The following is a 22,592-nucleotide window of genomic DNA, read 5'->3' as shown; positions in this document are numbered from 1 at the left end:
GTGTCCTACAAATCTGAAATTTTGTTCTAGGCCTTTTTCAGAAATAGTTTCCAACTCTTTTTTTTTTTTAAATATATTTTATTGAGTTTTTACAGAGAGGAAGGGAGAGAGATAGAGAGTTAGAAACATCGATGAGAGAGAAAGATCCATCAGCTGCCTCCTGCACAACCCCCAGCAGAGATTGAGGCTGAAACCCGAGTGTATACTCTGACTGGGAATCAAGTGGCAACCTCTCGGTGTATGGGACGCCGCCCAACCAAGCTACACCAGCCGGAGCAGCAATCTGGTTTTAACAAGCCCTGCAAGGGATTCTGGTGCAGGCTCAAAGTTGAGAAACTACCACTCTAAGATTCTGATAGGAGCACCATGTACTCACCCGCTATCATCTCCTCACAGCTGCTCTGGCTGACCACTCATCCCAGCAGGGCTCTCCTTGCCACCATTCCAAACAAATGCATTTTTTTCCCTTAGCTTCCAGCAGCGCTCATCAGGCCCTTCCACATCTGAGGGGTCACAAGGGGCTTCTGAAAGCCTCGTTTCAGGATTACACGTTAGCAATGTGCCTTTAGAGCCACCGTGACATGGGGCTCTCTTGGATGGGAAGAATCTGTTTCCCAGATGTATTCTGAATATTTTGCTTTTTCATTAAGAGGTGTTTGTTGTTTGTTGCAAGCTGTCGATACGGTTAGTTTTTCTGAGCTAATACTCGGCATATATCTGTTGAACCAGCAGAGCTGCCAAACGGAAATCTGAGAAAGATTCACAGGATTCTGACGGAAAAGATGAGGATGAAAAGGTAAGGCCTTGTTTTTCCACTGTTACCACGTTTTATACATCCCATTGGCTGGAATGATAAAGTGGCGTTTTAAAAGTTGCTTTTTTGTGCCCTGGCTGGTGTGGCTACGTTGGTTGAGCATAGTCCCATGCACCAAAAGGTCATCAGTTCTATTCCTGGTCAGGGCACATGCCTGGGTTGCAGGCTAGATCCCCGGTAAAGGGCATGTAGGAGGCAGCTACTCAGTGTTTCTCTCACACATGGATGTTTCTCTCTCTCTCTTTCTGTCTTCCTCTCTAAAATCAATGAAAAAAAATTTTTTTAATTGCTTTTTTGTTATGAAAATATTCAAACATACCAAAAAGTAAGCAGAATAGGGTAGGAAACTCTCATAGTCTCATCATCCTCCAAAAATTATCGTCTCGTGACTGAATGTGTTTTAGCCAACCCTCACTCATTCTTATTACCTTCTCCACTCCGATGATGAACAAATCCCAGATATCATTAAAATGTTGACAGAACAGCCCTGGCTGGTTTGGCTCAGTGGATAGTGTGCGTTGGCCTGCGAACTAAAGGGTCCCAGGTTCAATTCTGGTCAAAGGCACATGCCCGGGTTGCAGGCTCAATTCCCAATAAGGGGCGTGCAGGAGGCAGCCAGTCAGTGATTCTCATCATTGATGTTTCTATCTCTCTCCCTCTCCCTCCCTCTCTGAAATAAATAAAAATATATTTTAAAAATATTTACAGAACTGCTTATAAAAGGAAAGGACTCTTTGTTGTTAATCCTCCCCTGAGGATATAGATAGATAGATATATATATGAGTGGAAGAGAGGACTGAGAGAAACAAACACATCGAGTCAAGTGTACATTTCTATGATACATGATTTGTGTGTTGCACTGTGTGCCCACCATCCAAAGTCAAATTATCTTCCCTCATCCTATATATGACACCCTTTACCTTTTACTAACCCTCTCCCTCACTGCCCTTCCCACCATCCTGAACTAACTTTTTGTTGTTGTTGTCAGTCCTTACCTGAGGCTATTTTTCCATTTTTTTAGAGAGAGAGTGGAAGGGATGGGGAGAGCTAGAGAGAGAGAGGGAGAAAGATCGATGTGAGAGAGACACACTGATTGGTTGCTTCCTGCATGCATCCCAACAAGGCCAGGGATCGAGTCAGCAACCAAGGTTCTATCCTTTGACTGGAATTGAACCCAGGACCCTTCAGTCCTCGGGCTGATGCTCTATCCACTGAGCCAAACCAGATAGGGCCCTCTGCTGTCTTTTTTTTTTTTTTTTTTTTTTTTTAATATTTATTGATATCAGAGAGGAAGGGAGAGGGAGGGATAGAAACATCAATGATGAGAGAATCATTGATCAGCTGCCTCCTGCACATCCCCCCACCAAGGATCGAGCCCACAACCTGGCCATGTGCCCCAACCAGGAATCGCACTGTGACCTCTTGGTTCATAGGTCAATGCTCAGCCACTGAGCCACACTGGCCGGCCGAGCCACTCTGTCTATTTTTATAAATAAAGCTTTACTGGAACACAGTCATGCCGTTTCATTTACATATTGTCTGTGGTTGCTTTTGTGCTGCAGAAGCAGAGTTGAGTGGTTGGAGCACAGACCATGTGGCCTACAAATCTGAAATGTTTTAGGCCTTTTTCAGAAATAGTTTGCCAACTCCTAATCAACTCTTGGTTGTAGAGTGTAGGGAGCTGAGTTAAAAATTTGAAGCCTCATCTCTACCCAATGTATCTGCCCAGAACTTCTGTTGTCTAGTTCCACATACTGCAGTCACTAACTGATACTTCAGGTTTGGCCTAGGTCAGTGATGGCGAACCTTTTGAGCTCGGCGTGTCAGCATTTTGAAAAACCCTAACTTGACTCTGGTGTCGTGTCACATACAGAAATTTTTTGATATTTGCAACCATAGTAAAACAAAGACATATTTTTGATATTTATTTTATATACTTAAATACCATGCAGCGCTCATCAGGCCCTTCCACATCTGAGGGGTCACAAGGGGCTTCTGAAAGCCTCGTTTCAGGATTACACGTTAGCAATGTGCCTTTAGAGCCACCGTGACATGGGGCTCTCTTGGATGGGAAGAATCTGTTTCCCAGATGTATTCTGAATATTTTGCTTTTTCATTAAGAGGGTTTGTTGTTTGTTGCAAGCTGTCGATACGGTTAGTTTTTCTGAGCTAATACTCGGCATATATCTGTTTAACCAGCAGAGCTGCCAAACGGAAACCTGAAAAAGATTCACAAGATTCTGACGGAAAAGATGAGGATGAAAAGGTAAGCCTTGTTTTTTCACTGTTACCACGTTTTACACATCCTATTGGCTGGAATGTTAGAGTGGCTTTTTTAAAGTTGCTTTTTTGTGCCCTGGCTGGTGTGGCTCAGTTGGTTGAGCGTAGTCCCATGCACCGAAAGGTCATCAGTTCTATTCAGTTCTATGCCTGGGTTGCAGGCGGCTAGATCCCTGGTCAGGGGTGTGTAGGAGGCAGCTACTCAGTGTTTCTCTCACACATGGATGTTTCTCTTTCTTCCTCTAAAATCAATAAAAACATTTTTAATTGCTTTTTTTATTATGGAAATATTCAAACATTCCAAAAAATAGGCAGAATGTGAGGGTAGGAAACTCTCACATTCTCAACCTTCAACAAATATCGTCTTGTGGCCGAAACCGGTTTGGCTCAGTGGACAGAGCGTTGGCCTGCGGACTGAAAGGTCCCAGGTTCGATTCCGGTCAAGGGCATGTACCCTGGTTGCGGGCACATCCCCAGTAGGAGATGTGCAGGAGGCGGCTGATCGATGTTTCTCCCATCGATGTTTCTAACTCTCTATCTCTCTCCCTTCCTCTCTGTAAAAAATCAGTAAAATATATTTAAAAAAAGAAAATATCGACTTGTGACCAAATATGTTTTAGCCAACAAATCCCAGATATATTATTAAAATATTTACAGAACTTATAAAAAGAAAGGACTTTTTTTGTTGATGTTTTGTTAATCCAACTCCTCAGATATTTTTCAATTAATTTTCTTTTTTTAAGAGTGGAAGGGATTGGGGGCGTGGGGAGAAACATCGATTGACTGCCTCCTGCATGTTCCCCAACCAGGACTGGGGACTGAGTGTGCAACCCTGGTATGTGCCCTTGACCAGATTGAACCCGGGACTCTTCAGTCCACTAGCTGACGCTCTATCCACTGAGCCAAACCCAATAGGGTGGAAAGAACTCTTTTTAAACTTTGGCACAGTCTCATCATCATAACAATGATATTGAGGTGTAGTTTTGTTCAAACTTCCCTGCTAGTCTCCATGTGTTTTTTGTGTATTTTTAAAATTTTGTGTGTGTGTGTGTGTGTGTGTGTGTGTGTGTGTGTGTGTTTAATTGGTCTCAAGTCTTTTAAGGAAGTCTTTGGTTATAAGGATTTTGATAAGACTACACACTGGAGGTGGCTCTGGTCTCTCTGGTTCTTTGCCTTCTTCCCTACCTCTGACTAGGTGTTTGTTTTTAATGTTTTTGTTTATTTTTAGATAGAGAGGAAGGGAGAGTGAGAGAGACTGAGTGGGGGAGAGTGAGAGAGATAGAAACATCGATGGGCTGCGTCTTGCACGCCCCCGCTGGGGATTGAGCCTGCAACCAGGGCATGTGCCCTGACCAGGAATCGAACCGGTAGCCTCTTGGTGCATGGGATGATGCTTAGTCGCTCAATCCACTGAGCCACACCAGCCAGACTTGACTAGGTTTTGTGATAACCACATATGTAAAATTCTTAACTCTGAAGCATGATGCAGATGTAAAAATACTTTCTTAGTCTTCACTCCAATTTTCCATTTAGGAGGAGAAGAGACGCAGATCGACATCCAAAGATCCGTAAGAACTTATTTTTGTCTTTATACGTGGCAGGTAATAATATTACAGTAATGGTTCTAGAAAAGAAAAGAGGTTTTTAGTGACTTGCCAGACTTGCCTTAGCTGTAAGTCTGATAGGTTGGGTCTGTGAGCACAGGACCAAGACGTTCCAATTCTTCCCAGTGAGGCAGGTCCCCTTCGTGTGGTAAAGAGACACTTGTGACCTAGCACCTTGCCCCTTAGGCAGCCTGGTCATCATCTGTGGCAGGAGGTTTAGGCATGACTTTGACAGTGGATTCTGATAGTTTCTTTTTCCAGTCATTTCAGAACGTATCTTGTGTTTTGTTTTGTTTTCCCACAGTGATGAGAAAAAAGTAGCTCAAGCCAAAACAGTGCTGTCTCCCAAGGTAAACATGATCTGGGGGTAAAACGGGTAGCACAGCACTGATGGGGCCGCCTAGAGCCGGCTCTCTGAGCACCGTTTGTGTCCTGTCCCCACAGAACCAGCTTCAAAAGTGCCTTCAGTGTGGACAGTATCTGGATGACCCTGAGCTAAAGTACGAACATCATCTCCCGAATGCAGTAAGTTCCGGCTCTACCTTCACCTTTTTCTTTTCCCGTCCCTTATCCCTCTGCTTAATGGTCCTATGTCTCTCAGGTGGACGAGGTACCCATGTTGACAAATGAAAGACTGTCCATCTTCGATGCCAATGAATCTGGCTTTGAGAGTTATGAATATTTTCCTCAAAACAGACTGACATGCTTCAGGTACTGATACGCTTCTTCATTGTGACAGGGCACTTCCCTAAAGATGTCCACGTTCTTAATATCTCTAGCACCTTACGTGCAACCGTTCTTATGCTGCTAACACTAGATGGATAAAAGCCACAAAGCCCTGGTGGAAGTATAGTAGATATTTGCTGGGGGTCGGGGTATTTTTGTGGGGGAGGATGTTAAAACTATACATGTTAAGTCTTCAGTTTGTGTATATTCTGGAGGTCATTCATTCAAATGAGGGCCGGCTTTGTGCTAGGTACTGTACTAGGTGTATGAATATAGCACTTCAGGTCCCTGCTTTCATAGAGGCAGAACAAAAGTTATGCCTGTCAAGTAGTTACAACAACAACACAAGTAAAAAGCATGGAAAGCACAAAGTGGATAGGAGAAAGAAGTTGTGTTTAGAATGGTAGGGAGCCCTGGCCATTGTGGCTCAACTGATGGAACATCTTGTGTACCAAAAGGTTGCGGGTTCGATTCCCAGTCAGGGCACATACCCAGGCTGCCAGTTTGATCCTCAGTCGGAATGCGTTTAGGAAGCAACTGGTCAATGTTTCTCTCTCCCTTCTCTCTAAAAAAAAAAAAAATGGTGGGGAAATGACTTCAGCAAAGACTCAGTGGCATAAGAGAACAGGCCAAGGGAATAACTAGGAAAAGACACCTCAGGAGGAGGGAACAGCAGGTACAAAGGCTCAGAGGTGGGCATGTGTTGGCAATGGAAGACTCAAGTGATGAGGCTGGTGGGGCTAGGGCAGGGGTGGGCAAGGGCCACAATGGGTTCTTTTTTTTTTTTAATATGTTTTATTGATTTTTTTAGAGAGGAAAGGAGAGAGATAGAGAGTCAAGCATCAACATGAGAGAAACATCGGTTGGTTGTCTCTGTACCTTGACTAGGAATCAAACCCGCAACCTTTTGGTCTACAAGATGATGATGCTCCAGCATGGATGGAGTGTTTGTGTGAACTAATATAAATTCAAAGTAAACATCATTACATAAAAGGGTACAGTCTTTTTTTTTTAGTTTTATTCATTTCAAACGGACCGGATCCGGCCCGCGGGCCGTAGTTTGCCCACAGCTGGGCTAGGGGGTGCCAGGGTGTGGAGTGAGAGGTAGGGGATGTAGGCAGGGGCCTGGGGAGAGGGCTAGATCATACAGGGCTTTGCAGGCCGTGGCATTGACTCCAGGATTTCCTCTGATCCATGGTGTGTGGACTCTGTCTTTGGCAAGGCTCAAACACACCCTTGAGTGAACAGAGCCCCATGCTTTTCAGCACCTTTCAATTTAGTCAGCTCCCTCTTGCTGAAAGTGCAGTTGCTTTGTGCAAAACAGGCTTCACTTTGTTTCTTCGTGGTGACTCGGCTGTGTACCGGCCCATGTCTCTTTCAGGCCGAGGCACATGCTGTTTCTCTTCCTGAAGAAGTATCATAGGGACAATGGGTCACCTCATTAATACCTATCGTAAGCCTCGGGTGGACGTCAATGCTGGGAAGCCCTTTCTGACACCCTTGCCCCATAGCAGGTTGAGGGGTTCCTATGCCCTGGGACAAGACCCCAGTGTTTCTTCTGTGGCACTTCTCACACTCCCTGTGGTGGATTGGTTGTATGCCTTTCTCCCAATACAGTCAGGATTCTGGTCCATTTTGGGATGCTGTTCATCTACCGGCGACCCCCAGGGCCTGGCCCAAACCTCTGCCTGATGGCACAACCAAATTTGCTGTGTTGATGTAGCTGGCGTCCACGCCCTTGTGCCTTCCTGTGGCATTCCTCAGGCCAGCGGCTGGAAGAGGACTAGCTGAAGCCAGGGCTGCTGGAGTCCCTTGGCTTCCTCGAGACATGGCGTGCTGTAGATTCATTCCTGTGTGGTCGGGGGTAGCAGTAAAGACATTTCCCAGGAGAAATGTGCCTTTTAGCACCAGGCCGTCGGAGCCAGACTGCCTGAGTTAGTAAGGGACTCTGCTTACCTCTGGTACTTGGGCTGAATGTGGTGGATGGGAACAAATCAGGAGAGGTCAATCCTGTAAACCAGAGGGTCCTGCCCCTGCCTAGGACTTGGAACTTCTTTGATGTCACGTCTACAGTCCAGTGGGCTGGGCTGTGGATCCTTGTTTTCTGTGGGTTTGCAATATGTGCCCTCCCTTGATATGTGTCCATATTTCCCACTGGACTTCAAGTCTCGAGAGCAGGGCTGTTACCATGTTGTCTCCCATGCCTGGCACGGGAGGAGCTCAACTCACGGTGTTCATTTCTATTTTTAAAAAGGTTTTGTGAGATTTCAAGATGAGGATTTCTGGCCTCCAAGCCCTGACACTAGGGGAGTGTGGTGGGAGATGGTCTCAGGAGACCTGTACAGGTCCCATGTGGCCCACCGGTGACTCAGGGATAGCATGGCATCTCCAGTGTAGGAGCATAGACCTTGAGGCCAGCATGGTCCATAAGCAGAACCCCTGAATTATCCTGCTGACTCCAGGGCGTATCTGGCCCTTCTGAGCACTCTTCCTACTGTCAAGGAGTGTCTCTGGATGGTGGGACCGTGGATGTCCTTAAACCTGAACTTTACCCCTAGACAGAGGCGGAAGCCCTTCCTTCACATATCCCTGATGTGCCTCACTTTTTATGACATTATACAATATGCTTTACTTGATTAAACATAAAACTAACCATATAAGAAATATTTTCAGAGGTAAATCCATAGAAACAGAAAGCAGATCTGTGGTTGCTGGAGGTGGAGAGGGAATAGGGAGTGACTGCTTAATGGGTATGAGGTTTTATTTTGTTCAATGAAAATGTTTTGGAGCTAGGTAGAAGTGGTCGCACAACTATGAGTAGAATGTGTTTGAGAGCTGATGTTTCTGTTAGCATCATGCCAAGCGCGGGTGCAGTGAGTTGCTCTCTGAGATTTCTCATCATTCACTGTCTCACTGATCTCTTGGTGTTGCCTTTGCAGATGCTTGTACTTTTTTTATTTTTTAATAATTTTATTGATATTAAAATGTATTTGGAAAGAGATAGAGACATCAATAATGAGAAAGAATCATTGATCGGCTGCCTCCTGCACATACACCCACCACCACTCCCCGCCCCCACCCCCCAACTGGGGATCGAACCAGTAACCCAGGTATGTGCCCTGACCAGGAATCCAATCATGACCTCCTGGTTCATAGATTGACGTTCAACCACTGAGCCACACCAGCCGGGCTACCTGTATTCTTGATGCACCGGTGGGAGGATGAGGTAGAAGCTGTTTGGGTCAGAGAACACTACTCATCTAGTGATCTGGCAGCCAGAAAGATAAGAGTCTAGGAATTGCAGGTAGTCACTGTCACTTGTGTCTGAACTTGACTCTGCTGCAGCTTGCCTTCACTGGTCAGCTGGCTAACACGCTCTTTGTTGCCCGTCTAGTGTGTACTGTAAACATGGTCACCTGTGCCCCATTGACACTGGACTCATTGAGAAGGATATTAAGCTCTACTTTTCGGGTTCAGCAAAACCGATATATGATGATGACCCGTCTCCTGAAGGTAAGTGGAACTTCCCTGCTTATGTTTGGGACAGATATTTTAAAAACGAACAACTCGCCTGCAAAGCACTGTTCAGCTGGAATTCCTGCCTCTTAAAGTTAGGGCTTGCAGTCTCTGAACAGCCATAAGGAAGTGCTCTCTGCCTCTGAGGACTGCCTGGCTTGGCTGATAAGGGATGTCAGCTCAGCTGGGCACTTCGAGTGCCACTTGGGCTGCTGAGATTTTGATATGGGTCATAGCTCTGAGTCCATTTCCTTTCAAGAAACTGTCCTCTTTTCCATCTCGTAGGTGGTGTTAATGGCAAAAACCTTGGCCCCATCACTGAATGGTGGATCACTGGCTTTGATGGAGGTGAAAAGGCCCTCATTGGCTTTAGCACGGGTAAGTATGTGCTAACTGGACTGTTCTGGGTTATGAAAGGAGACTTTGCTTCTGTCCTCCCGGGAGCTTGGTTGGGCTTTGGGACGTCTCAACAAGCTCACGTGAACACCACTAAACATGTGGTAATCATGTGGGCTTCTGGGATGGCCTCTCCTATTAATTACAACCAGCCTTGGAATCAACCCTCTAGTTATACGAATAGGTCATATTCTTGCAACTCAAATCCAGGCAAAATTTCAAAAGCCAGAGATGAGCGAAATGAAAACTCCTCAGCCAGTTCTCTACTCGGCTCAAATAGGCCACTCATGAATGCGCTAATAATTCTGATTGCACTTGATGTTTGTGACATTTGGGTATGGAATGACTTAGACCAGTGGTGGGCAAACTGCGGCTCGCGAGCTACATGTGGCTCTTTGGCCCCTTGAGTGTGGCTCTTCCACAAAATACTGACTTCTGCGCATGGGCCACGAAGTTTCAATCGCACTGTATGTGTGCATCCGCACGTGGTATTTTGTGGAAGAGCCACACTCAAGGGGCCAAAGAGCCGCATGTGGCTCGAGAGCTTCAGTTTGCCGACCACTGACTTAGACTCCTCATAAGCTTCATAGACTCATCTGTGCTCTTCAGCCACCATAGCTGCCATCAGGTTCAAACTGCTTTCTAACAACATCTTCTGTTCACTGTAGCCTATGCTGAATACATTCTAATGGAGCCCAGCCCAGAGTACTCACCAATGTTCAGCTTAATGCAGGAGAAGATCTACATAAGTAAGATAGTCGTTGAGTTCCTGCAGAACAACCGTGATGCGACCTATGAGGACCTGATCAATAAGATTGAGGTACGGGGTTAGGTCATTTGTGATCTGGGACTCGCACCTTTTACATGCTATATAGATATTACTGAGAAACTCATGTCTAGAATTAGCAGAAACTTTTTTAGTTCAATTAGAATAGTTTTGCTTAAGCCTAAGAAACTTCTGATGTTATTTCTTAAAGACCACGGTTCCTCCTTCCACGCTCAACCTGAATCGATTCACTGAGGATTCTCTCCTTCGACATGCTCAGTTTGTGGTGGAACAAGTAGAGAGTTACGATGCGGCTGGGGACAGTGATGAACTGCCCATCTTCCTGACCCCCTGCATGAGGGACTTGATCAAGTTGGTTGGGGTCACCCTAGGAAGAAGGTAAGGATGCAGCAGGAAAAAAATTGAAGACCTGATTGCAGAGAAGGCAGAGTGTCCCATGCACTCTTCCCCAGCCTGCTAACATGATGGGAACCTTTCTCCCAGAAACGAAAAACGTCGAGCCATCAGTCATTCCACCAAGGAGAAGGACAAAGGCCCCACAAAAGCGACCACCACCAAGCTGGTCTACCAGATCTTCGACACTTTCTTCGCAGAGCAAATCGAAAAGGATGACAGAGAAGACAAGGAGAATGCCTTCAAACGCCGGCGGTGTGGCGTCTGCGAGGTAACCTGGGCTGGGCTCACCATGTAATCTGAGCAACTCGCTTTCTCTTTCTGGCTTGAGATGCTCACTGTTCAAATGTGACCCCTAGGACATAAGCTGGGAGGAAGTTGGTGATCTGGGGAGAACTGCATGCCTCGGAGAACAAACAGGTTGATAAGACGGCTGTTGAAATTGGTGTGCTGGGATGCTTTGCTGTTAATGCCCCGATCACTAATTCGGGTCACTGTTCAATTCCTGGCCAAGGCACATGCCCGAGTTGTGGGCTCAATTCTCAGTGTGGGGCATGCAGGAAGCAGCCGATCAGTGGTTCTCTCTCATCACTGATGTTTCTCTCTCTCTCTCCCCCTTCCTCTCTAAAGTCAATTAAAATATATATATAAATAATTGTTTAATTGTACTCCAACCCCTGGTATACTAAGAAACAACCCATGCTTCAACTTTGGAATCATGCCATCACTGCAGCTGATCGATGTTTCTCTCTCATCGATGTTTCTAGCTCTCTATCTCTCTCCCTTCCTCTCTGTAAAAAATCAATAAAATATATTTTTTAAAAAATAAATAAAATAAAATAAAAAATAAAAAACAAACCTCTTTCTGTGAATTTTAAATATTTGAGTCCCCCTAATCTTCTGTGACCCAGAGATCGGATATATTTTGGTATCTGTTATTTGACTTATTTTGGACGAACACTTGGATGCAAAAATATAGCAGCTACCTTTAGAACCGCCCTGTGTTCGCACTGTCCACTGGATTCAGAGCTTTTTTTTTTAGTGGCAGCCCTTAACAGGAATTTGCACATCCTTACCATTCGTGTGTTGGTTTTACTTTTTTTTCATCTAGCACGTGTATTTAAGCCTTAAAATTTTTTTTAAATATACATAACTGGTATTTTTTGTAATCATGTTAATGTGTTCATGTAGGTAGATCTAGTTCATTTTGACTATTTTATCATGCTGCATTATATGATAGTCCCAACTTGCCCCTCGATAATGTGCAACTTCTGATATTAGAAATCATGATATAGCAGCATCCTTGAACGAGACTTCAGTGTCTACCCCTATTTCTTTTAAAATTTTTTGTTAATCCTTACCTGAGTGTATATATATATTTTTTCCCATTGATTTTTATTTATTTATTTTTTGGAAAATGGGAGGGGGAAAGAGAAGGAAACATTGACGTGAGAGATGCACATCGATTGGTTGCCTCTGCACATATCCTAAACGAGGGGCGGGGTTGAGCCTGCAATCAAGGTATGTGCCCTTGACCTGAATCAAACCCAAGACCCTCCAGTCTGCGGGCCGATGCTCTAACCACTTAGCACGCCAGCTAGGGCTGCCCCTATTTTGAAGTAGAATTGCTGGGGTGTGGGTTCTATACTTGACTTTGATATAGAAAACTGCTCTCCAAGTGGTGCTACCAACTTAAAACCTGTGAGCAGAGCCAGTTTCCCCACATGTTTCAAAACCAACATACCCAGCTTAACCTTTGCTATTCTGGGGGGTGTATGACTGGTACCTTGTTCTTAACTCTTCAGTTCCCTTACCTCTAAATGAGGCTAAATATAAAAGTTCTAAAATTGTAATTCATTCAAAACCTGGTTACCAGTTGTTACTAATGGTCATTTGACTTTTTAAATATCTTTCAGGTTTGTCAGCAGCCCGACTGTGGAACGTGTAAAGCCTGTAAGGACATGGTTAAGTTCGGTGGAAGCGGCCGGAGCAAACAAGCCTGCCTAAAGAGGAGGTAGGCTTGGTGGGTGCTTGTCTGGTAGCAAAGGACAGTGCCGGCTGAGGGCCGTGCGCTGTGTGTGGGTAACTGTGACATGGGCAGGACAGGCAGCAGTGCTTCATCTCGAATGGTCCCCAGGCCTGTCCTGTTATCGGACCCCCACAGCCCCAGGCAGTTTTACTTATAAAAAGGGTATTGCTTATACATGTGAGTTTGTAGGTGTCCCAACATGGCCATGAAGGAGGCAGATGACGACGAAGAAGAGGATGACGATATCCCAGAGATGCCGTCGCCCAAAAAAATGCACCAGGGGAAGAAAAAGAAACAGAACAAGGACCGGATCTCTTGGATTGGAGAGGCTGTTAAGGTAATCCCGCAGCAGGTTCTCCGTCTTCTTACGGCCGCCCTCCTGGGAAGCATGTTGTTTCCTGGTGTCTCGTCACCAGGCCTCTTAAGCAGCCTGAATCCTGCACGCTTGCCTCGTGAGAGAGCAAGGCCATGGTCCAGGCCCGTGGCCACACACAAGAAATGTGTTTTTGTTTGTCTGCCCAAAGACTTGGTTTCCTTCAAGTTCCAAAATGGGTAATGGACACAGTTTAAGGGTGTCAGGCTGCTTCCCCTTCAAAGCTCGTTTTGAAGAGTTGTCACCATCTCTTGCCTGGGAGTGGCTGTCTTTTGGGCACTAGCAGATCCCTTACTGGTCATTCTGTGGTCATCTCCCCATCTAAGGCTCAGTTCTTTTACCAAAGTTAGAAAGCGAATGTCCTAAGCCAGTGATGGCAAACCTTTTGAGCTCGGCGTGTCAGCATTTTGAAAAACCCTAACTTACCTCTGGTGCCATGTCACATATAGAAATTTTTTGATATTTGCAACCATAGTAAAACAAAGACTTATATTTTTGATATTTATTTTATATATTTAAATGCCATTTAACAAAGAAAAATCAACCAAAAAAATGAGTTCGCGTGTCACCTCTGACACGCGTGTCATAGGTCTGCCATCACTGTCCTAAGCACTGCTTTCTCGATGTTCATAAGCAAAAGATACAGTCGGTTCATTCAGCAAGCGTGAGGCCTCCCTCTGCTGGGTGCTGCTTCAGGCCTGGATGTGACTCAGCCCCTGCCCTGTGGTGTTCATGCTCCAGGGCAGGAGGACAGACACATGTCCCCTGGGCTGGTAGAGAGGTGGGAGGGGCCTGGGGCCGTGAGGCTTTCCTAAGGAGGTGACAGCTGAGCTGAGACCCAGAAGGTGGGAGAGGAACAGTCCCATGAAGATGTGGGGAAGAACCAGGGCAGAGGCCCTGAGGTGGGATCAGTTCTTGTGGGAGAAGAGGAATGAGGCGGAAAGGAACCAGGATGGGATGTGCCTTTAAGACCACAGTGAATAGTTGGGACTGGTGCTATTAACCTGGAATGTTGGGCTCTGATTTGCTGCTGACTGGCCAGGGCGGAGCTGATAGTAGACAAACAGTAGGCGTGCTTCCAGCCTAGGGAGTGGGGTGTTCTCTAGGAGCCAGGGCAGTAGCCATGCCTTCTTAACGAGATCATTATGCGTTATGCCTTTATATTAACAAGAACACCAAACCTAGCATGGACCTTCAAACCCATCTCCACCTGAAATAAGCTCTTTGTTTTCAGACTGATGGCAAGAAGACTTACTATAAGAAGGTGTGCATTGACTCAGAAACCCTGAAAGTGGGGGACTGTGTCTCTGTTATTCCAGATGACTCTTCAAAGCCACTGTACTTAGCAAGGTTTGTATATTTCCCTTTGCTTGGCCTCAGCACACACTTTCTCTTGAGCGTGTAGGAGATGCCTATTTGCAAGAATAGCAGCAGCAGGTCTTTGCTCGAGACAAACTAAAAAAAAAAAGTTCCCAAGTAAACTCGAAGCAGATCTGCCGGTGAAGTTAGAACTTCCTTCCCTTCTGCTCTTCTGACACCAGGGTCACGGCGTTGTGGGAGGACAGCAGCCAAGGGCCGATGTTTCACGCCCACTGGTTCTGTGCCGGCACAGACACGGTCCTGGGGGCCACATCGGACCCCCTGGAGCTGTTCCTGGTAGACGAGTGTGAGGACATGCAGCTGTCATACATTCACAGCAAGGTGACGGTCGTCTATAAAGCTCCATCGGAAAACTGGGCCATGGAGGTGAGTACCTAGCGTGCCTCATGTGCCCTCCCTCACTGTGGGGTCATGCCTGACACAGCATCCTTGTCCCAAAGGGAGGCATGGATCCCGAGACCCTGATGGAAGAGGACAATGGGAAGACCTATTTCTACCAGCTGTGGTATGATCAAGACTACGCAAGATTTGAGTCCCCTCCAAAAACTGAACCAACTGAGGACAACAAGTACAAGTGAGTGCTGGTCACCTTCTCGGGGAGGACACCCTGCCTCTGTGTGAATCCCTGTAGCTTTTTTTTTTTTTAATATAGTTTATTGATTTTTTTACAGAGAGGAAGGGAGAGGGATAAAGAGCCAGAAACATCGATGAGAGAGAAACATTGATCAGCTGCCTCCTGCACACCTCCTACTGGGGATGTGCCCGCAACCAATGTACATGCCCTTGACCGGAATCGAACCTGGGACCCTTCGGTCCGCAGGCCGACGCTCTATCCACTGAGCCAAACCGGTTAGGGCGTCCCTGTAGCTTTTCACGTGCTTCCATCTGCTGGGTTTGCTTCCTGGACACTATCTGATTGTTTTCCTCGTTAATCCAAGACCAGCCTGGCTTTGAAAACTTTATTTTTTTTCATTTATTTCATGCATGAGGTTGTTGATGTTATATATTTTTTTTAATCCTCACCTGAGGACTTTTTTAAAGTCATTTTTTATTTTTAGAGAAGAAGGGAGGGAGAGAAACATTGATTGGTTACCTCCTATAGGTACTCTACTGGGGGGTGGAACCCACAACTTAGGTATGTGCCCTGACTGGGAGCCTGCAACCGTTTTGGTGTACGGGATGATGCTCCAACCAACTGAGTCACCCGTCAGGGCCCAGCCGGGCTTTGTTGCAGTGGCTTTAGGTGTATGGCTGGCCTGGGCATGGAGTTACCGTCATAAGAAGCTCTCTTGTCCAGGAGTAGGATTTATCTTTTCATTATCCGCCTTTTTGCATGTTCAGTGTCTATACCACAGATTTCATGTGTTTTCTTTTGTTTCTTAGGTATCTTCTAAGTGAGATCTTTGACTTCATTTTATTTTAACTGGTGGGTGACTGCTCTTAGGGAGTCTGCCTTTTAAGTCCTCACCCAAGGATATTTTTTCCATTGATTTCTAGAGAGTGTAAGGGAGGGGGGAGGGGGAGAGAGAGAAACATCGATTTGGAGAGACATATCAATTGGTTACCTCCAGCACACGCCCCTACTGAGGCTGGGGTATGTGCCCTTGACCAGGAATCCAATCATGGCCCTTCAGTCTAAGGCCCAATGCTCTAACCACTGAGAAAAACTGGCCTGGGCCTGATCTCCATTTTAAAGGCAGTCTCCAACTCTCCTTTAAGCAGAAATATTGAACTTCACCAAATACCTCTTCAGCTTTTATTAGCTAACTAGAGGCCCGATGCACGAAATTCGTGCAGAGGGCTCGGCCCCACTGCCGTGGTGGCTGCCTCAGCCCCCACCCACCCGCCATGGCTTCATCCAGAAGGACATCCAGTCTAATTAGCATATTATGCTGCTATTAGTACAGATCAGGGGTGGGCAAACTTTTTGACTCGAGGGCCACAATGGGTTCTTAAACTGGACCGGAGGGCCGGAACAAAAGCATGGATGGAGTGTTTGTGTGAACTAATATAAATTCAAAGTAAACATCATTACATAAAAGGGTACGGGCTTTTTTTTTTTTTTTAGTTTTATTCCTTTCAAACGGGCCGGATTCGGCCCGAAGGCCGTAGTTTGCCCACAGCTGGTATAGCTAGTGTGAGCCTGCTCTGATATTTTGAGTTCCTAAGTGAACCACTCTGTATTCTCGCTTCTAGTTTACTTTTTATCATATTCCAAATTCTGTTTGTTAATGTCTTAGGGTTTTTAGAGCAAATACTCAAAAGTGGGACAGGCTTAATGTTTTCTTGTGTCGCATATATCCCTGGACTTTGGTCCCAAATAAGTGCTTTCACAGTATGAGCATCAGGTACAGGAGAACCGGTTCCTTCAGACACCTGCAGGTGTTTTCTCTTGGTCACCAGCATCGCTGGGTGAAGCCAGCAGCTCTGCTGCAGCCACTACCTGCCATCTCAGGGCCTTTTCCTTTTGTCCTCGCTCCTTCAGATTCTGCGCCAGCTGTGCCCATCTGGTTGAGATGAAGCAGAAGGAAATTCCCAGGGCCCTGGAGCTGCTCGAGGACCTGGAGGACCGGGTTTTCTACAGCTCAGCCTCCAAGGACGGCATCCAGTACCGAGTGGGCGACGGCGTGTACCTTCTCCCGGAGGCCTTCACGTTCAAGTGAGTGCCCCCTTTGCCAGTTCCAGACCATGCTCCCTGGACCACTGCCGAGTTGCTTTGGAATATCCCCAGCCTGCACCCCTTGTACCAGGTGTTGTCTGGGCCATTGTCACTGGTCAGTCGTGCTGAACTACCCACTTTTTAAGGCTTAATGTTCAGTTATGTGTAATGTTTGCTACTCTGCAGCATTAAGCTGTCCAGTCCTATGAAACGCCCACGGAAGGAGCCTGTGAATGAAGACCTGTATCCAGAACACTACCGGAAATACTCGGACTACATCAAAGGCAGCAACCTGGACGCCCCTGAGCCATACCGAATTGGCCGCATCAGAGAGATCTTCTGTGTCAAGAAGAACAATGGCAAACCCAATGAGACAGACATCAAGATCAGACTGAACAAGTTCTACAGGTCGGTGGTGTCCTCTGCTCTCCCAGGAGGCAGCAGACTTCCAGAAAGTTCTGCCTGAAATGGATTATAACATAGCACACAGTGATGTTCGAAGAGCTAGGGAAAGCTCTAGCCAGTTTGTCTCGGTTATAGAGTGTGGCCCTCAGACTAAAGGGTTCCTGGTTCAATTCCAGTCAAGGCACCAGCAAATACCTCGGTTGCAGGCTCGATCCCTGGCCCCAATTGGGGTGCTCGTGAAACACAACAAATCAGTGTGTCTTTTGCATCAAAGTTTCTCTCTCTGTCTCTCCCCCTCCCTTCCACACTCTAAAACTCAATGGAAAAAATATCCTTGGGTGATATAAAAAAAAATTATGTAAAGGTAGCTGTTTCTCCAAGTGTTTCTGATGATCTGATGAGTGCTGACAGCGACTCAAATTATGTTTCATACCCTTGCTTTTAGACCTTACTTTAAAGCTGCTGAGTTCTATCTTCAAAGAAATCCTTAAGCCTCAATTCAGAATGTGACAAAGGCAGAGGGAGAATGTCCTGGGCTAGGCCTGAGGCAGCCCCAGAGAACCTGGGGTTCTGTTTATGACCATTCCACCCACTCTCCTGTCTCTCCCAGCTCTATGCTTTTCCAAGGTCTTGCTGCACCGAGTCTTTTTCTAGGACCCTAGTAATTTGTCGTAATTAGGAGTTAACCTGAAACTAAGCCATACAGATAGTTATAACGTTGCTTCACTTCTTGACTAATGTATATCAGAGACTTTCTGAAGTCCTTGTAATAAATAGGAGGCAGGCAGCCGCAGCCTGGGTTTTTTTTTTGGGGGGGGGGGGAGTTGTTTTTTAATTTATTTTTAGAGAGAGAAACGTCAATGTGAGAGCAGAACCTCACACCCCCTACCAGGGATTGAGCCCATAATCCAGGCATGTGCCCTGACTGGGAACCAAACCGGAAAACTTGTTGCACAGGATGATACCCAACCAACTGAGCTGGCCAGGGTGCAGCGATAGTCTTGACACAGGGCCATTCTGTCTGGGTGCAGTGGAGAAATGAAGAACGAGCAAATGACTCAACCTACAGAACTCCCTTAAGGTTTAATGTTGAGTTTTTCATAATGGTTAGCTTCTCCACAGCACCAAGCTGTCCAGTCCTGTGAAATGCCCACGGAAGGCATGGTTGTTGCAAAGAATTCCACTGTTTATAGTATCTAGTGCCAACTAAGGATAGTTATCAAGCTGACCTGATTGGGGGTCATGGTCTTTACCCATGGATTCTTGGAATATCCCCAGGAATGTGGTACCATTCAACTCATTGTCAGTTCACAGCAAAAGAGAATTGCTGCCCGGCTAGTGTGGTTCACAGGAGGTCACCGGTTGATTCCCGGTCAGCACACATGCCCAGGTTGTGGGCTTGATCCCCAGTAGGGAGTGTGCAGGAGGTAGCTGATCCATGTTTCTCTCTCAACAATGTTTCTCTCCCTTCCCCTTCCTCTCTATGAAATCAATAAAAAAAATGTTTTTGATTTAAAGAATTGCTTAACAAAGACTCTTCTGCTCGCAGGCCGGAGAACACCCACAAATCCACTCCAGCAAGTCACCATACAGACATCAACCTGCTTTACTGGAGCGACGAGGAGGCCGTGGTGGACTTCAGCGATGTGCAGGGCCGCTGCACTGTGGAATACGGGGAGGACCTACCCGGGTGCTTGCAGGACTTCTCAACTGGCGGCCCCGACCGCTTCTACTTCCTTGAGGTAATGCTCTGGGCTTACGGGAGGGACGGGTTTGGGTCAAATTCACTGCCCCTGAGAAAGCAGTTTAATTATACACTCAAGTCTGAAACTTAACTTTTGGCTTTTTGTTTTTCATTTATTTTATTTTTTAAAAAAATAAGCCTTTATTTGAGCTAAATTGACAGCAATTGCTGGGAAGCAGAGATCTCAAAGGCTTCCACATTTGGCTTTTTAAAATGTACGATGAACCCTGGCTGGTGTGGTTCAGTTGGTTGGGTGTTGTTCCATGCACCAAAAGATCTCTGGTTCGATTCCCAATCAGGACACAGGCCCCATGCCCTGGTTTCAGACTCAATCCCTGTTGGGGGTTGTGCAGGAGCAGCCGATCAATGTTTCACTCTCATTGATTTTTCTCTTTCTCTCCTTCTCTCTAAAAATTAATTTAAGGAAATACAAAAAGTACAATGATAAGTGTAGTATCTGAGTGTCCTAAGCAACTAACATGTATTTGAAGGCCTCTTCCAGCCTGGCCAGTGCCTTGATGTGAGTCAGGGAAAGGGCCCTTTCCCCAGGAGACACAGCCCTGCCCCTTAGTCCCTCAGCTGTGTCTGTGTCCAGGCCAGGACCACACGCCGTGCAGCTGGCCGTTGTTACTGAGAGAAGAGCCAGGAGTTTGTTAACTAAGCTGATCACTTTTAAATGGTCTGAGCATGGCCTTCTTGTGTGGGCACACTTAAAGTGACACGTGTCTGTTTTCCCAGGTTCCAGTGTAGGTAGCCTCATTAGACGAGCCTCTTGGTATAACACTTGCTTATTTTTAGAGTGAGTAGTCCAGGCACTTATAAAAGCAGGAATCTCAAAGTCAACCACGGAATATTTGTATTAATACAATTTATCTTCATGTAGTAAAATCAAAGTACTCTTATTAGTGGCTAATAGTTTATGGCCACATTCAGGGAGAAATTAAGTAGCTCTTTATCAAACTAACTTGTTAGAGAGGTGACCAATGTGTTTCTCTGCCAGACTGTTGTGATTCTTCCCTTCCCAGGCCTATAATGCCAAGAACAAAAGCTTTGAAGATCCTCCCAACCATGCCCGTAGCCCTGGAAACAAAGGGAAAGGGAAGGGAAAAGGTATGTTGTCACTCCATAGGGTTCTTTTCAACTCCATCTCTTATAACTTGGGATATGCATGATCAGTAGAAAACAGCCTCTGGTGCTACCTCATTCTGTGTTAATAACGCAGTGAGGCCGTCTCTGAAACAATAAGGTATTTGTGGTCTATCTCCTCCAGGGAAAGGCAGGCCAAAGTCTCAGACAAGTGAGCCAAAGGAACCCAAGGTGGACATTCAGCTGCCAAAACTGCGGACCCTGGATGTGTTTTCTGGTTGTGGGGGGTTATCGGAAGGATTCCACCAAGCAGGTAAAGGCCACAAGGTCTTTCTCTGTGAAACTAGCACAACCAGACGGGGCACATTCTGCCGGGACTAGCTTTCTGGCTCTGGTCACCTTTCTGACTCACGAGTCTCATTCCAGGGAGGTCAGAGCCCATCTTTGTCCCTTTATCTGCCAGGCATCTCACAGACACTGTGGGCCATTGAAATGTGGGACCCTGCGGCCCAGGCGTTCCGGCTGAACAACCCTGGGTCCACTGTGTTAGAGGTGACCAACTCCCTTGGCCAGAAGCTGCCTCAGAAGGGAGACGTGGAGATGCTGTGTGGCGGGCCGCCCTGCCAGGGCTTCAGTGGCATGAACCGCTTCAACTCTCGTACCTACTCCAAGTTCAAGAACTCTCTGGTGGTCTCTTTCCTCAGGTACGGGGCAGGTTCTGTTCAGTGTTGCACACAGGTAACTAGACAGCCAACCCCGGGGCTGGATGCTGATGTGCCCGCTGACCAGTAACTGCTGTAGCCTTTGCAGCGGCTGAAGGCCATGTGCCAAGGTGAAGCATTCCGCTGGTCAGAGTTGGGGGTCCTGTTTCTTGACGGCCAAACATTGACCTTTTGGGAATGGCTTTTGGTAGAGCGGGTCCTTTTTTATCTCGATCCACATGGTGACTTGGTGGTCTCGCCTGCCTTCTACAGCTACTGTGACTACTACCGGCCGCGGTACTTCCTCCTGGAGAACGTCAGGAACTTCGTGTCCTTCAAGCGCTCCATGGTCCTAAAGCTCACTCTCCGCTGCCTGGTCCGCATGGGCTATCAGTGCACCTTTGGCGTGTTGCAGGTGGGCTCCCGGGGAACGGGGCAGAGATGGGAGGTGAATGTGGGCGGGAGGAGGGTCAGCAGTCCCTGGACTGCACCAAACTGTCTCCAACTGAAAATAGCCTCAAAGGGTCAGGCCTGGGAGGACAGCCTGCTGACTGGCCAGGATAGGGCGATGGCTGTGAGGCCGCACCCACCCCTGTGAAGCCCGCAGCATTCAGGTCTGAAAGCTCAGAGCCAGTGTCCCAGCAGGCCCACCCCTTCGGGTCTTGGTAGAGCTGCATCCTCCTGTGTAACAGCAGGGGCTGCATGCAAGGGAGCTCTTGGCTGCTTTGTTTCCAGCCCTTTTTCCTGAATAGGGCACGGGGTGGACGAGTCTGATACTCGGGCAGCAGCTAGATCTCCACGGAGGGTGGGTGAGGCCAGGTTGGCAGAACCACACAGACCAAGCTGTTACAGGGTAAAAACGAGTGTTTCCTTTGGGTGAGCACATGTGCATTCAAACACCTAGAGAGAGTAAAAGGTCTCACTCCCGGTGGCTACCAGTGGCAGGGGTAAAGATTTGGGATGACCCATAAGGAGTAGGTCTTATCTGAAAGCAGCCACTGTATCCATTCAGTCATTGGCTTAACTAACACTGACATGGCTATTGAGAAGGGAGAGGAGGTTGGCTGGGAAGCCATGAGTGAGGGAGTGCCAGGGCCGCACAGCTCTCCCTAGTTCAGCCTCGGGGGGCTCCAGGCTCACGGTCAAGCCTGCTTGGCAGCCGTGTTCTCTGACCCTGTATCCACGGCTGGCTGGGGTCTGCAGTCTCTTCTCCACAAGTGCTGACACCATGGGGCTCCTTCCGGTGCTCTGTAAGGAGCTGGCGGGTCCCCAGTGGGTTCACTTCCATCTTCTCCAATGGTCACCACATGGACTCGGGTTCTCTCACCTAGTCTCACTTTTTCTCCAAAATTGATTTTAGGGAGAGAGAAACATTGGTCTGTTGTTCCAATTATTTATGCATTCGTTGGTTGATTCTCTTATGTGCCCTGACGGGGATCGAACCCACAACCTTGGTGTATCAGGATGATGCTCTACCCAATAACTACTGAGCAGGGCTAATCTCACATATCGGGAGTAAACTTTCTGGATTAATTGGGGGTTTTCCGGGTGAGCTGTGCAGCAGCCAGCCACTCCAGGAAGTGGGGTGTCACCCCAGACCTTGGTTTAGCCAGTGGAGGTGCCAGTTGACCCTGTGTGTGTGGCTCTCCTGTGCACAGGCTGGTCAGTACGGCGTGGCCCAGACACGGAGGCGAGCCAT

At 47.0% G+C, this 22,592-nt stretch overlaps 1 protein-coding gene across 1 annotated transcript in view; it reads left to right on the top strand.

The window, feature by feature from the left end:
• Positions 1–22,592, top strand: part of DNMT1 (DNA (cytosine-5-)-methyltransferase 1) — a 49,806-nt gene that overhangs the window by 22,445 nt on the left and 4,769 nt on the right. The window contains exons 8-31 of the mRNA XM_015565355.1: positions 733–796; positions 3,014–3,080; positions 4,628–4,662; positions 5,003–5,048; positions 5,143–5,223; positions 5,300–5,409; positions 8,819–8,937; positions 9,226–9,318; positions 10,005–10,156; positions 10,314–10,501; positions 10,607–10,787; positions 12,433–12,530; positions 12,735–12,882; positions 14,153–14,268; positions 14,460–14,664; positions 14,739–14,872; positions 16,784–16,957; positions 17,144–17,365; positions 18,912–19,104; positions 20,132–20,216; positions 20,377–20,505; positions 20,656–20,896; positions 21,167–21,308; positions 22,552–22,587. Of these exons, the coding sequence (XP_015420841.1) occupies positions 733–796; positions 3,014–3,080; positions 4,628–4,662; positions 5,003–5,048; positions 5,143–5,223; positions 5,300–5,409; positions 8,819–8,937; positions 9,226–9,318; positions 10,005–10,156; positions 10,314–10,501; positions 10,607–10,787; positions 12,433–12,530; positions 12,735–12,882; positions 14,153–14,268; positions 14,460–14,664; positions 14,739–14,872; positions 16,784–16,957; positions 17,144–17,365; positions 18,912–19,104; positions 20,132–20,216; positions 20,377–20,505; positions 20,656–20,896; positions 21,167–21,308; positions 22,552–22,587 (3,059 nt within the window). The remainder of the gene's footprint in view (positions 1–732; positions 797–3,013; positions 3,081–4,627; positions 4,663–5,002; positions 5,049–5,142; positions 5,224–5,299; positions 5,410–8,818; positions 8,938–9,225; positions 9,319–10,004; positions 10,157–10,313; positions 10,502–10,606; positions 10,788–12,432; positions 12,531–12,734; positions 12,883–14,152; positions 14,269–14,459; positions 14,665–14,738; positions 14,873–16,783; positions 16,958–17,143; positions 17,366–18,911; positions 19,105–20,131; positions 20,217–20,376; positions 20,506–20,655; positions 20,897–21,166; positions 21,309–22,551; positions 22,588–22,592) is intronic.

This window comes from Myotis davidii, unplaced genomic scaffold, assembly GCF_000327345.1.
Source record: "Myotis davidii unplaced genomic scaffold, ASM32734v1 scaffold1439, whole genome shotgun sequence".
Classification (NCBI taxonomy): domain Eukaryota; kingdom Metazoa; phylum Chordata; class Mammalia; order Chiroptera; family Vespertilionidae; genus Myotis; species Myotis davidii.
The sequence above is the reverse complement of the archived record's forward strand: the minus strand, read 5'-3'. Positions and strand labels throughout refer to the sequence as shown.